The sequence below is a fragment of the Erpetoichthys calabaricus genome, chromosome 9 (assembly GCF_900747795.2).
Source record: "Erpetoichthys calabaricus chromosome 9, fErpCal1.3, whole genome shotgun sequence".
Classification (NCBI taxonomy): Eukaryota; Metazoa; Chordata; class Cladistia; order Polypteriformes; family Polypteridae; genus Erpetoichthys; species Erpetoichthys calabaricus.
Window position 1 is genome coordinate 180,682,544 of NC_041402.2, and position 12,239 is coordinate 180,694,782.

The following is a 12,239-nucleotide window of genomic DNA, read 5'->3' on the forward strand; positions in this document are numbered from 1 at the left end:
CAAGAAGACCCTGGACATCCATAGGTTTATAGGCTTATCAGGTCAATATTGTCACATGTTAGATGATACCATCTTTTTGGTTCTCTCTTGCCCTTCAGCTAAAACCATCAGAGCGTGGTGACTCTGTGTTCTTTTCCTGTCATGCCATTAATTCATATGGTGAAGACCGAGGCCTCATACAGCTCACTGTGCAAGGTAAGGAGTGCACCCATTGCTTACAGTGTGGAAGTTGCATCTCTGAACTTTTGAAAGATGATAAACTCTGGATTATCATTCTCACTGAGCTCCCCCCTCTTTTCTCTCTGAGCTTCACATCCTTCCAGCTTCTCTCTTGTCTGCGTTCATCTCCACACCTCTCCTTCAGCTGCATCACAGCCATTCTTCAAGTCCACTCCACCTTTCCAGGGCACCGTCCACTTCCCATCTTGGCCTTTTTCCCATCTCCTTTTTCTGCAATCTCCCCTCCATTCCTTCTCTCACTCTCTCATCTTTTCCCACTTGCCATCTCCTCTTAAGTCTCATTGTCTACACTCCTCCTTCTCCTCCTCCTTCACTCTAAGCTCACCTCTATCTCCTCATCTTTCAATTCACTTGACATGACATTATCACAGAGCTCGATATATTTACTTTTGCAGACTCCACTTCTAAATTTCTAACTCACAGTTCTGATTTCTTTGAGTTTCAGCCTCTTTTGATTTATCTGCCACCTCTTTTTTTCTGCGATTTTCTGTTCTCTTTACCTGAATTGTAGCTTGTATCTCAGTGCCAACCCTACACCTTCTTAACTTATTGAGATCCACTGCACCACCATCTTAGTCCCTTTGCATAATCTCACCTCTTTTGAAGCCCTTCACTTTCCCCCCACTTACCATATCATTCTTTCAGTCTTTCACTGACTTCCTTCTCCTCCATCCCACCTTTAAGTCTTCAGCATCAATCCCTTTGCTTTGTCAGCTTTAGCTTTACACCTTTCCTAGACCCACCCTATCTCCTCAGCTCTTTTGGAACTTGCTTATTGTCCCTGTTTCTATCAGTCAGGTCCACACCCTTGTGTTCTCCTTAAAGCAGCCTCTATGTCCTATCCCTCCACCTCTTTACCACTTTGAGCTTATCTCTGCCCTTCCCTAACACAGCACTCCTCTTTGAGATGCCCTCATTCTCTTGTTTGCTAAGCTACTCTAAGATCCATCCCCTCACATATCTTGATGTTTTTCTGTCAAACACCATGTCACTTCCACTACGCTCCAGCCCCGTAACATTTTGCTGATTATGGCACCGGTGAGTGAAAACGTGGCAAACAGAACTGGCATTTGAATTCTTCTGCAGTCCGCTTTTATGTGTTCTAAGGCTCTCTTTTTCAGCTTCATGCTGTATCCCTTCATCTCTGTTTTGTTCTGCTAAATATGGGCGACTAGCAGTAATAGGTGCGGTGACCTGGTAAGAGTCTTAAATCAAAAACAAAGAGAAAATAATAACTAGGAATTCAGGGAGTGTCGAAGAAGCCAAAATGCAAGCCAAAAATCAAAGTCGAGAAAATCTGCTAAAAGTTCTATTACCAGGCAGGCAATAAAGATATTCACTATGAAGTTTTAGAAGTTTTCTCCGTACCCTTCGATAGAGACAAGACATCAGCACCGATCTTTTATCCTGTTGCCTTAAAGATGTCTTAAGCAGTGCATATCCGGTTTGTCACATCGGTAGTGCTACAAAAAATGTTCCAAAATGGTTGTGCCTATTTCTTCATTTGTAGGAAAAATTGCACATTTACCTGGTCAGCATTATTAAAGCAGAAGTCCATATATGAATCTTCATGAAACTGATCAGATGCACAGACAAACATATGTTTCTTGTGTTTTACAAGTACTGTACATTAAGTCCCTCACGTGTTATGAAGTAGAACACATCCATTCCCTTTTTACATCCTTGGCCTGAGATCCTGAAGAGTGGCACAATAAGTACTGGCCACTGTGTCACCTGATCACAGTGTTGCAACATATCTATAACAAATAGCTGGATTCAAACTAAACTGACTCTTTATTATTAAAAGATTCTTGTTACTGGATTGCATGCAGCACAGTCTTCTTCTTGGCTGTGTGACTGAGCCCTATAGTGGAGCAGCGTACTGACCCGTGTGCTTCTTGTCTTACAACCAGTGCTGCTGGGATAATAATAATGCAGGTATTTTTCCTTTAATATAATAAGATATGTGTTAGGTTATTAGTTACTTTAAAAAGTAATTGGACAGCGTAGCACTCATTACTTTTAATGTGTTACCCCAACACTGCTCCTGAGATTATGCTGCTGAGTTTATTGTTGTACATTCAGCACATCAACATAAATTTAGCGATTTCTGATATATTGAAACAGATTATTTCAACCAGGAGAACGAACAGTGTGATTGCTCGAGCATTTGGCTCAGGAAATTGATCTTTATGGACACTTCTACCTTTTTCTATCCATGGCTACTGGAAGCTAACAGAGTACATTGGACATGCCCAGGCTACAGAATCCTTACCTATAACCCAATTAAGGGCTTACATGGCCAAATAATCGGGTTACTCATGGAGAAATCTACATGTGTTAACCTGGTTTCCTGTGGACCAGGGGTCCCCATCTCTGGTCCTGGAGGTTCCCAGTGGCTGCAAGTTTTAATTCTAACCCTTTTCTTAATTAGTACACTGTTTTTGCTGCTAATTAACTTCTTTTGAATTAATTGGCTTGTTTTTTAAGATTTGTCCCCCTGAATTTCTTCATCGTTCCTCTGATTTGCTTCATTTCTTTCCTTAAATGGCACCCAAACAGAAATGAAATGTGAAGTGAGTGAGCCAACAGAAGACCAACTAAGTAAGGGCGTCATATTCCAACCAATTTCACTCCAACTACTTGCTTAATCAGGTGCTGAGTCTTATTGTTAATTAAACCCGTTCTTTAATCCATGGCTTGTTACTGCCCTCATAGATAGATAGATAGATAGATAGATAGATAGATAGATAGATAGATAGATAGATAGATAGATAACAAATTACTGCTATGTTGTATGTTAGAGAAATTATTGAAAAAACCCTAATTTCATAAATTAACCATGTTAATACTAATCCAGAATAATAACCATCCATCCATCCATTATCCAACCCATTCATTGTGCAATAGCAGACATTTCTGATATTGATATTTCTTTTCTAAAAGCACCGGTCAAATGTTTTGGGGACCTGAGCAGCCCAACATTCCTGGGACCTTCATCTTTCTTTATTTTCAGATATTGTATGATCGACAATGTTGGTCATGTTTGCTGGTTGTGTTTAGGCTCATTTGGTATCTCATTATTGTTTTTCTGCTAATTAAGAAAAAAGAAACAATTAAGGGGTCTGAGTCTTCAAGAGCAGGTCAATTAAAATTAACTCAAAAGACATTAATTAAGAGCAAAAACAGGTCATTAATTAAGAAAAGGGTTAGAATGAAAACTTGCAGCCACTGGGGCCCTCCAGGACCGGATTTGGGGACCCCTGCTGTAGACCAATATCCTATACATCCTAATATACTATCTATGTGTGCTAAACTGGTTTCCCATAGACTAAATGTTCTGGTTTAGACATTTTAGAAACAGAGTTTCTATTACTAACTGGATTATTCAAGCTCATGTAAACACACTCAATGTTGTCATTGTTAGTGGATATGGGTGGGTATCCGGCTCCCACTTCATGTTTAACACTTGTCCAGTTACTCCATTCCTAAATACTCTGCCATGGAAAAACACTGTCTCTGTATTATGCAGGCAGTCTTCTATGGTTTTCATCCCTTGGTACACCTTCAGCCTATAAAAAGTGGATCACTGGTCTCTGCTCTACTTTGGAACAAAGTGCCATGCCACTTTCATTAAACCTCACTCATTTTCTCCTTTTTTGCAGACTAATTCTTCGCACTCCACCTCCATCTCCATACCCGTTGAGCTTCAGCTTTGCCCCTTCCCCAACTCCACTCCACCTCCTCACCATTTAGTGACCACCTCACATGTCATGTCACTCAGTCAACTCCATCCACATCTTGCCCCTTCCTTCTATGTACTCTGCCTCCACCTTCTTAAGTCTTTGAGCTCCAACTCTTGCTCATTCCTGCTTCATGTCCTCACCTCTCATTGTGCTCACTGTCCTTGTTTCATATGCCAGAGCATTCTCACAAAACACCACCCATTTTTTGTAGACTAATTCTTCATACTCCACCTTTGGCTCCATACCTGTTGAACTTCATCTCTGCCCCTTCCCCAACTCCACTCCACCTCCTCACCACCTAGTCACCACCTACCTTGTTTCACATGTCACGTCACTCTCACTCAACTCCACATACTTCCCTTTTCTTGCAGCTTGCTTTGCTGGGCTCAGTTTCCACTTGTATGTCTTTGTGCTCCAACTCTTCCTTTTTCCAAAGCCCACACTCTCTCTCTCACTCTCTCCTCACTTCTTTGTGCCCACCTTTACTTTCTTCAGTTTCAATGCCACTCTCACTAACCCCCACATTGCCTTTGTATGCTCCACTTCCACCTTCTTACCTGCTGAGCATCAGCTCCACTCTTTTCCTAAGTCCATTCCACATCTTCACCTCTATGGTCAGCTCCTCTTTTTTCCTAACCCTTCTCTGAGTCCACCCTCTTTCCATCAAGTGTCACGCCACCCTCACTCAACTTCAACAACTTGCCCTTTCTTGCAGCTTGTTTTGGTGTTGTACACCTCAGTTTTTATAAATCTTTGTGCTCCATCTCCTCCTTTTTCCGGACCAAACTCTGTCTCCTGACCTTTCCATGAAGTTCACCCCCCCTTCACTTCTTACAGGGTGGCTTTTCACAGCAATTTTTTACCTTTCCTGCAGCTCTCTGGTCTCTGTTTCTGTTTCTTCACCTCTATCAGCCCCGTGCTTCCTCCTCCTCCTCGATCCCTCTTCTCTCTCCACTCTTGCAGAGTCTGCCTGTCTACACTCCGCCTCCACCTCCACTTTCTTATCTCTCTCATCTCCTCCTCCATATCCTTTCCCGTCTCTGAGCTCCCCGCTCAATATTTATCAGCTCTTTATTCCTCCACACTTGAGAGACGGGGTCATCTGCCTGTTTTTCACAACCTGCCTGTTTGCTTCTATTTGCAGAACCACCAGACCCTCCGGAGCTTGAGATGCGAGAGGTCAAAGCTCGCAGTATGAACCTGCGCTGGACTCAACGTTTCGATGGCAACAGCATTATTACTAGTTTTGACATTGAGTACAAGAACAAGTCAGGTAACGTCCAACAAGCTGCCGAGCCCACTCACATTTCAGTCCATTATCTTCCCTCTTTAGGTAAGGGACGGGTTCTACTGTATTTGGGCCCCTCAATCACTATGCCTTTTCTGATTCCCAGACTCATGGGATTTCAAACATGCCACAAGAAATATCTCACCAACCAACAACCAGGCCACCATAGTGGAGCTACATCCAGCACGTGTCTACAGCATTCGCATGTATTCTTACAATAAGATCGGACGAAGTGAGGCCAGCAAAGAGCTGACTGTCAGCACGGAGGAAGCAGGTAGGATGTGGTTCCCCTCTGATCGCCTCCAGCAGTAAGTCATGTGAGCTGGAGGTGGAAATGTGAACCAATATCAAGTAAATAAGAGATCCAACACTGCGTCCCACAGAGAAAGTACCATTGCTGGTCACTGGCCGCCTGCGTCTTGCAGAGCAGTGGATTGACCGGATGTGGACAGCAGCTTCTCAGGTTCAGGGCTGGGCGTTAGAGCCAAGTGAACTGCTTCTCTGACTGCTGTTCCTGCCTGCCTCTGCAGCTCCAGATGGACCACCGATGGAGGTCACCTTACTGCCGATGACATCGCAGAGTATCCGTGTGACCTGGAAGGTAAGGCCAAGTGGCATCTGAGCTTTGGCACTCGTAATCAATCTGTGTCTAGCACAATTATCGAAAAAAAAGGTCAACTTCAAACTTTTGTGTTGTGCATCACTTAGGAAAGGCCTTCTATAAAAGAAAACTTTAGTGGTGAATGTGGAGGAAGCAAAGGTGGGGGTTCTGGACTGACTTAATGGAGTAAACTGTTTCTCTTCTCAGGCCCCCAAGAAGGAGCTTCAGAATGGTGTGATTCGGGGATATCAAATTGGATACCGGGAGAACGGGCCAGGTAGCAACGGGCAGTACAGCATCGTGGAGATGAAGGCGACAGGAGATAGCGAGGTCTACACACTGGACAATCTCAAGAAATTTGCTCAGTATGGCGTTGTTGTCCAGGCCTTCAACCGAGCAGGGACTGGACCATCAAGCAGTGAAATCAACGCCACCACACTGGAAGACGGTTGGTGCCCACAGTTCTCATTATAACTGTTGACCTGCCTCGAACACCAAGGCCATTAGCATGTACTGGTGGTGGACATGTGTGTGAAAGTTTGTCTGACTGACAGCATGCTTTGGACTGTTATCAAGTATGTAATCAAGAGTATGAGCACATGTGACTGTGTGCATAAGAATATACAGTATGTATGCCCACATATTTTCTAAAGCATGTACATGAGCACATTTGCCAATTTCTGAGTGTGTCATTGTTTTTGGACATGTGAAAATTTGCCTGGCTGTGTACTGTTAATGTATGTCTAGGTGAATCTTTGTAAGTGTGCATGCATTAGTACACGTAAACATGAGCATTTCTAACTATGTGCCAGTGTTATCACATTTTGTATATCTATCTAGAACATAATTGTGCGTGTTTGTGTGTGTACACCGGTGTGTCCATGTGAAAGTGCATAACAGCACATGTACACACATACAAGCAATACAAACACGTTTTACTTTATGTAATGGCTCTCTACAGTGAACAGCATCACAAGCACTTGACAATGACCTTAGTAAATCTTAGTTCAGTATTATTAGTACAATATCTGCACAATATTATTTTATTAGCACAAAAGCAGTTTCAATATAATTTTATTAGTACAACATTACTGTAATATTATTTAGCCCTTTCTATAGCAAACACCATAATTTAATGTAGTGCCTTTCTGTAGTGAATACCATCTCAAGACACCTTACAATTACAGGATCTTAGTACAATATTAGTAAAATATTTTATTTAGCACTTTTTTATAGTAAACAACATCCTAAAGCACTTTGCAGCTACTAGTTTTTGGTGTAAAATTTTGCCAAATCAATATGCGTACAACAATTTTGGATGATCCGCTGTGGCAACCCCTAACGGAAGCAGCTGAAAGAAGAAAAAGAAGAACATTATTAGTACAATATTAGTATTTTGTTTTATTTAGTTCTTTGCTATAGTAAACACCATCCAAAGGGACTTTATAGCTACTGGTTTTTAATATAATATTATTAGTACAATATTGTTTTATTAGTACGATATTAGCACAGTATTATTTTATTTGTACAATACTAACATAATATTTTATCTAGTACCTTTCTATAGTGAATATCATCCCAAGGCACTTTACTGCTACTGGTTTTTAGTATATTTTATTACATGATCACCAAAAGTTTTTATTAGTGCAGTATTAATAAATGAATGTATATACCACCTTTCTATAGTAAACACTATCCCAAGGCACTTTACAGCTACCAGTTTTTAGTTTATTATTATTATTAGTACATTATTGCTACAATATTTTTTCATTAGTGCAATATTAGTATAATTTTATATAGCACATTTCTATAATGAACACCATCCCAATGCACTTTACAGCTACTGGTTTTTAATATAATATTAATAGCACAATATTGTTTTATTCATACAATATTAACATAATATTTTATATATAGTGCCAATCTATAGTGAACACCACGGCACTTTACAGCTACTGGTTTTTAGTATACTGTTATTTGCATGCTATTGTTACAGTATTTTTTCATTCATGCAATATTAGTAAAATATTTTATATAGCACCTTTCTGTAGTGAACACCATCCTAGGATCCTTTATTGCTACTGTTTCTTTTCCCTTGTGGGGCTCCGGCAGGTTAAGTGTCTTGCTCAGGGTCATGCAGTGGGTCAATGGCGAGAGCGGACCTGACAGAAAATAACAGTATTAGAACATATACCACTGCTGCTGGATGTGTGTGCCAGCAGGCTTTCACAAGTTTATGTGTGTGTATGTCTTGGTGCACATCACCTCATCAGTCCATGAGCAGTCACGAGCATGTAACTGGTTGCCAGATGTATGTGCACATACATATATCAGCACCTTTGTGCTCTTGACATTTTTATGAACACATGCCAGAAGTGTGTGTGTGTGTGTGTGTGCGTGAGTCAGTCTTTGAGTGCATGTGGCCGGTTGCCTGTGTGTCTTCTTATACGAATGTATGTGCAAATACATATATCAGCACCCTTGCACTCATGACATTTTTATGAACACATGCCAGATTTGTGTGTGTGTGTGCACACACACTTGTCAATATGCCTGGCTCAAGTGCTTTGTATGTGCGCCCAGTTCCGCGTGATGCTGAGGCTGACTAATTGATTCATCAGGGAGGCTGAGGACAATGAGACATAAAACAAAATCCTCTGCGTGATACACTTTATTAATGTGCTCATTTGCATGCTCATTTACATATGCCTTAGAACGAAAGCACAGCGTTCAGAAGGCGTGGTTTAAGTCAGCCCACGTTGCTGCCAGTTGGGCTTAGCCCCGCCCTACTTTGAGCCCCCATGCCGCACATTTGTGAGGAATAATCAATTAGGGCTGTGCGTGCAGTACTCATAATAGCATTACCTAAATGGCTGTTAGTGTAAGCGCTGTCTGGGGGTCTGGCTAATGGGGGTCCCGGCGGCCATTCCAAGAGAAGCATCGTTTTTCTTCATTGTAGCACACAGCTGTGCCAAGCTCATTGTGAGGCAAAGAGACAGAATTCAACCATCCACCCAGGTAGATGGAGATGGGGGTGGCCATCTTCCTGACAGGTCCTGATTGAGGTTATTCTCAGTAGCAGGGCTAGAGCTGTTGACCGAATGATTGTTAGGAGTGTGGGAGGTGGGATGGATGCTGTTCAGCTATAGCCCTTTGGAAGGAGGGGTGGAGGTAAGGACTGTCCACAGGGGGTGTAGTCTGTGCCAGACTCTCTAGAAGGTGACTTTTGCTTTGTTCTTCACCTTGTTACAGTGCCCAGTCAGCCACCAGAAAACGTGCGGGTCATGTCCATTACCTCTGATGTGGCAGTCATCTCCTGGTCTGAACCTCCTCGCACCACTCTGAATGGAGTTCTCAAGGGCTACCGAGTCATCTTCTGGCCTCTCTTCCCTGATGGAGGTAGGTTCTGTTAAAGAAGACATGTCTGTTCACCTTTAAACCAGCTTGTCCATCAGTCTGTGGGCAAGGGTGACAGAGAATGGAGGATCAAGCACGCCCATTGAGCTGCCTTGTTCACACCGAGGGCATCATACAGCAGTATGGGTGTCCACAGCACGCAGGAGCCAGTGCAATGGCCGTCAGTCTGTGTTTTTGCATTTATCCTGACTAGGCTGTCTCTCCCTCTTTATTCTTTTGTGTCTGCTTGTTGTTTATCTCAACATGTCATGGCAAGGAGATGATGTCTGTTTCTGTTCTCTTCACTTATCTCAGAATGGGGTGAAATGCAGAACATCACAACTACCAGAGAAAGAGTAGAGCTGAAAGGTCTGGAGAAGTTCACCAACTACAGTGTCCAAGTGCTGGCCTACACCCAGGCTGGCGATGGGGTGAGGAGCAGCGTCCTCTACATAGAGACCAAGGAAGACAGTAAGTAGACACCCTTACTCTAATCTGAGACACAAAGGGAAATTAACAGGGCCAATAAAAATGGTCAAGACCAGAAGCATAGGGGTGACCCCAATGTACCCCTGATGATGAGTATTATTTGGGGTACCTAGAAAGGAGGATGATGTCAGAGGACTGCATGTAGATGAGATTGGGTCATGGGTGGCAGAAAAGGCATGCAGGGTGCTATATGTGAGCAAGAGCAGCAGGCATGTTGGTGCTTAGAAATGACGGACTAGCTAAACGGAGACCCCCACCCAGCAGGGGGCGGTTCTTTAAAGCCCTTTTGGCAGCTAATGTGCTATTAGGGGTGTTAATTAGAATTAAGAAGATTGGACTTGGAGTTGAGAGGCGTGTGGGGAGGCAGCCAGAGGGCCTGAGCATTGTGTGTCGGATTAGTTCTGCTGCTCGGATTACAGAGAATTCATTTCTGCTTACACTGGTGTCATTTGGATTAGACTTGTATCTGTCTACTTCCCCAGAGCGCAACGAGAGTGAGGCACAGAGAGAAAGAGGAGCTCAGCATAAGATGGGGTGAGAGTGAAACATGCTGTACCCAGTAGCCTCATCAGAGGGTATTGGCCAAGCAGCGAGCGGCCATATTCCAAAGTCAGCAGAGCACTCTGTGCCGGAAGAAAGCTGGCTGGGTCAACTAACCCTAGTGAGGCCTACAGGAGAAAGGTGAAGGGTCCATTCAATCAGTGGCACCACCACCAGTTTTGCATGCAGAGGAAATGCCACCAACACTAATGATGCCAATGTTGCTCAGAGGGCACAGAGGTTCAGCCATAACTCTGCCCCACTCCATTTTACTGGACCCATTTTAGCTAGTTCAGAGTCAAAAACAGTCCATGGCAAGATACGACCCTGCATGGGGTGCTACCCCATCACATGGCACACTCATTCATACAGGGCCAGTTTGGATTTGCCAGTGTGCAGTGCCAATATCCGAAGGACGTGTACATCTAGAACAGTGGTCTTAAGCTACATCAACACTGCTATATTTTCGTTTAAAAACGCAGACATTACTTTCCATTTTCAGCTTTCGTCCATTTCCCTGGCATTTTTAACACCCTAAAATGGAGTCTTTTGAAAATGCTCTGCAGAGCAGTATAGTTCTAGAAACTTCGGTTCGGGGTTGTGATGTAGACCGGTGGAAAAACGTTGACTTTTAAAGAAATGGATGGTAACTGTGCTGTGATTTGTTTCTGCCTATTAATTTGTCCTTCCCTGATTGGACCCTGCTCATTACAACGCCTTCTTCCATGATTAGTCAATCTTCACCCTTCACCCTTCCTTAATGGAAGGATAACCATTTTTCAGCTTAGCAGACATAGCAGCATAGAGGAGCTGCTATCCATGGCACTTGGGTTGCTTATTTGTATGCATCTAAATGGCGTTTTCTACAGTCTGAATGCTGAATACACATGCAAAAAGCAAATAATGTACCAATTGCTATAGTCTCGCGATAAATCCCATGGCTGATGACAATACCTTCCCTTCAAGGATTTTTCTGTCGCTGTGCGCTTGCCCAGTGTCGGTGAACATCTGCGTCATGTGCATTTTCAGTCGTTTTAGTGTGAACTGAGATACTTTAGTGTGGATAGAGATCATTTTTGTTTTTTTTTTTGTTTTTGTTCTGTTTTTAAATGAAAACATATTAATAATAGTAAATAATTACTTACATTTATATAGCGCCTTACATAGACAATGGAGAGACACTTCAACCGCTACCAATGTGCCAGTATGCTCACCACATGTTAACTATTAGGTAGTGAAGGGATGAGAGACAAAGTAAGGGTAGCCAATAAGGGACAGGGGACAATTAGGGGCTAGAATGACCAGGCCGTGGTGGACAATTTAGCCAGGACATCAGGGTGCACAATGCTGTTTTTCAAAGATGCCCAGAAATCTTTTATAACAGCAGAAAGTCAGGACCTCTGTATTATGTTTCATCTGAAGGACAGTGACAGTTTTTTCAGTATACTGTCCTTGTCCCTGCATTGGGGTATTAAAATCAACACACAGATCACAGGGCAAGCATCCCCTGATGGCCTCCGCATCACCTCTTCCTATAATGACCCTTTTTTTCCTAGATGGTTCCCCATCCAAGTACTGGCCAGGCCCAACTATGCTTAGCTTCAGGTGGGTTGCCTGCTGTGAAGTGTAGGTGGTATGGCTGCTGGTAGTAGTGTGGACGTAGCCTCAATCAAAATATTCTAAAGTTTACAGACTTGAGCACTTGGCACTTCATCCATCTAACGCTCATTAATGGTGTATTATAACACAACACTCCACTGCAAGGCCCTTAACCTGCAATTGCTCCATCCTGGGTTTGACGTTAACCTGCAGGCAGGTCCTCTAACTTTGCAGGGAGAACTTTTCCATTTGAACTAGTGTGGTGCTAAGGTGTCACCTGCTGCCCTATTTTGGGATCCTGAGGTGGTCCGTCATGTGGTGGGCACAGTAATGTGCTGTA

At 43.0% G+C, this 12,239-nt stretch overlaps 1 protein-coding gene across 1 annotated transcript in view; it reads left to right on the top strand.

Moving 5' to 3' along the window:
* Positions 1-12,239, top strand: part of LOC114656893 (cell adhesion molecule DSCAML1) — a 111,324-nt gene that overhangs the window by 73,944 nt on the left and 25,141 nt on the right. The window contains 7 exon segments of the mRNA XM_028808491.2: positions 99-195; positions 5,131-5,259; positions 5,381-5,548; positions 5,805-5,875; positions 6,083-6,323; positions 9,128-9,274; positions 9,587-9,742. Coding sequence (XP_028664324.1) covers positions 99-195; positions 5,131-5,259; positions 5,381-5,548; positions 5,805-5,875; positions 6,083-6,323; positions 9,128-9,274; positions 9,587-9,742 — 1,009 coding nt within the window.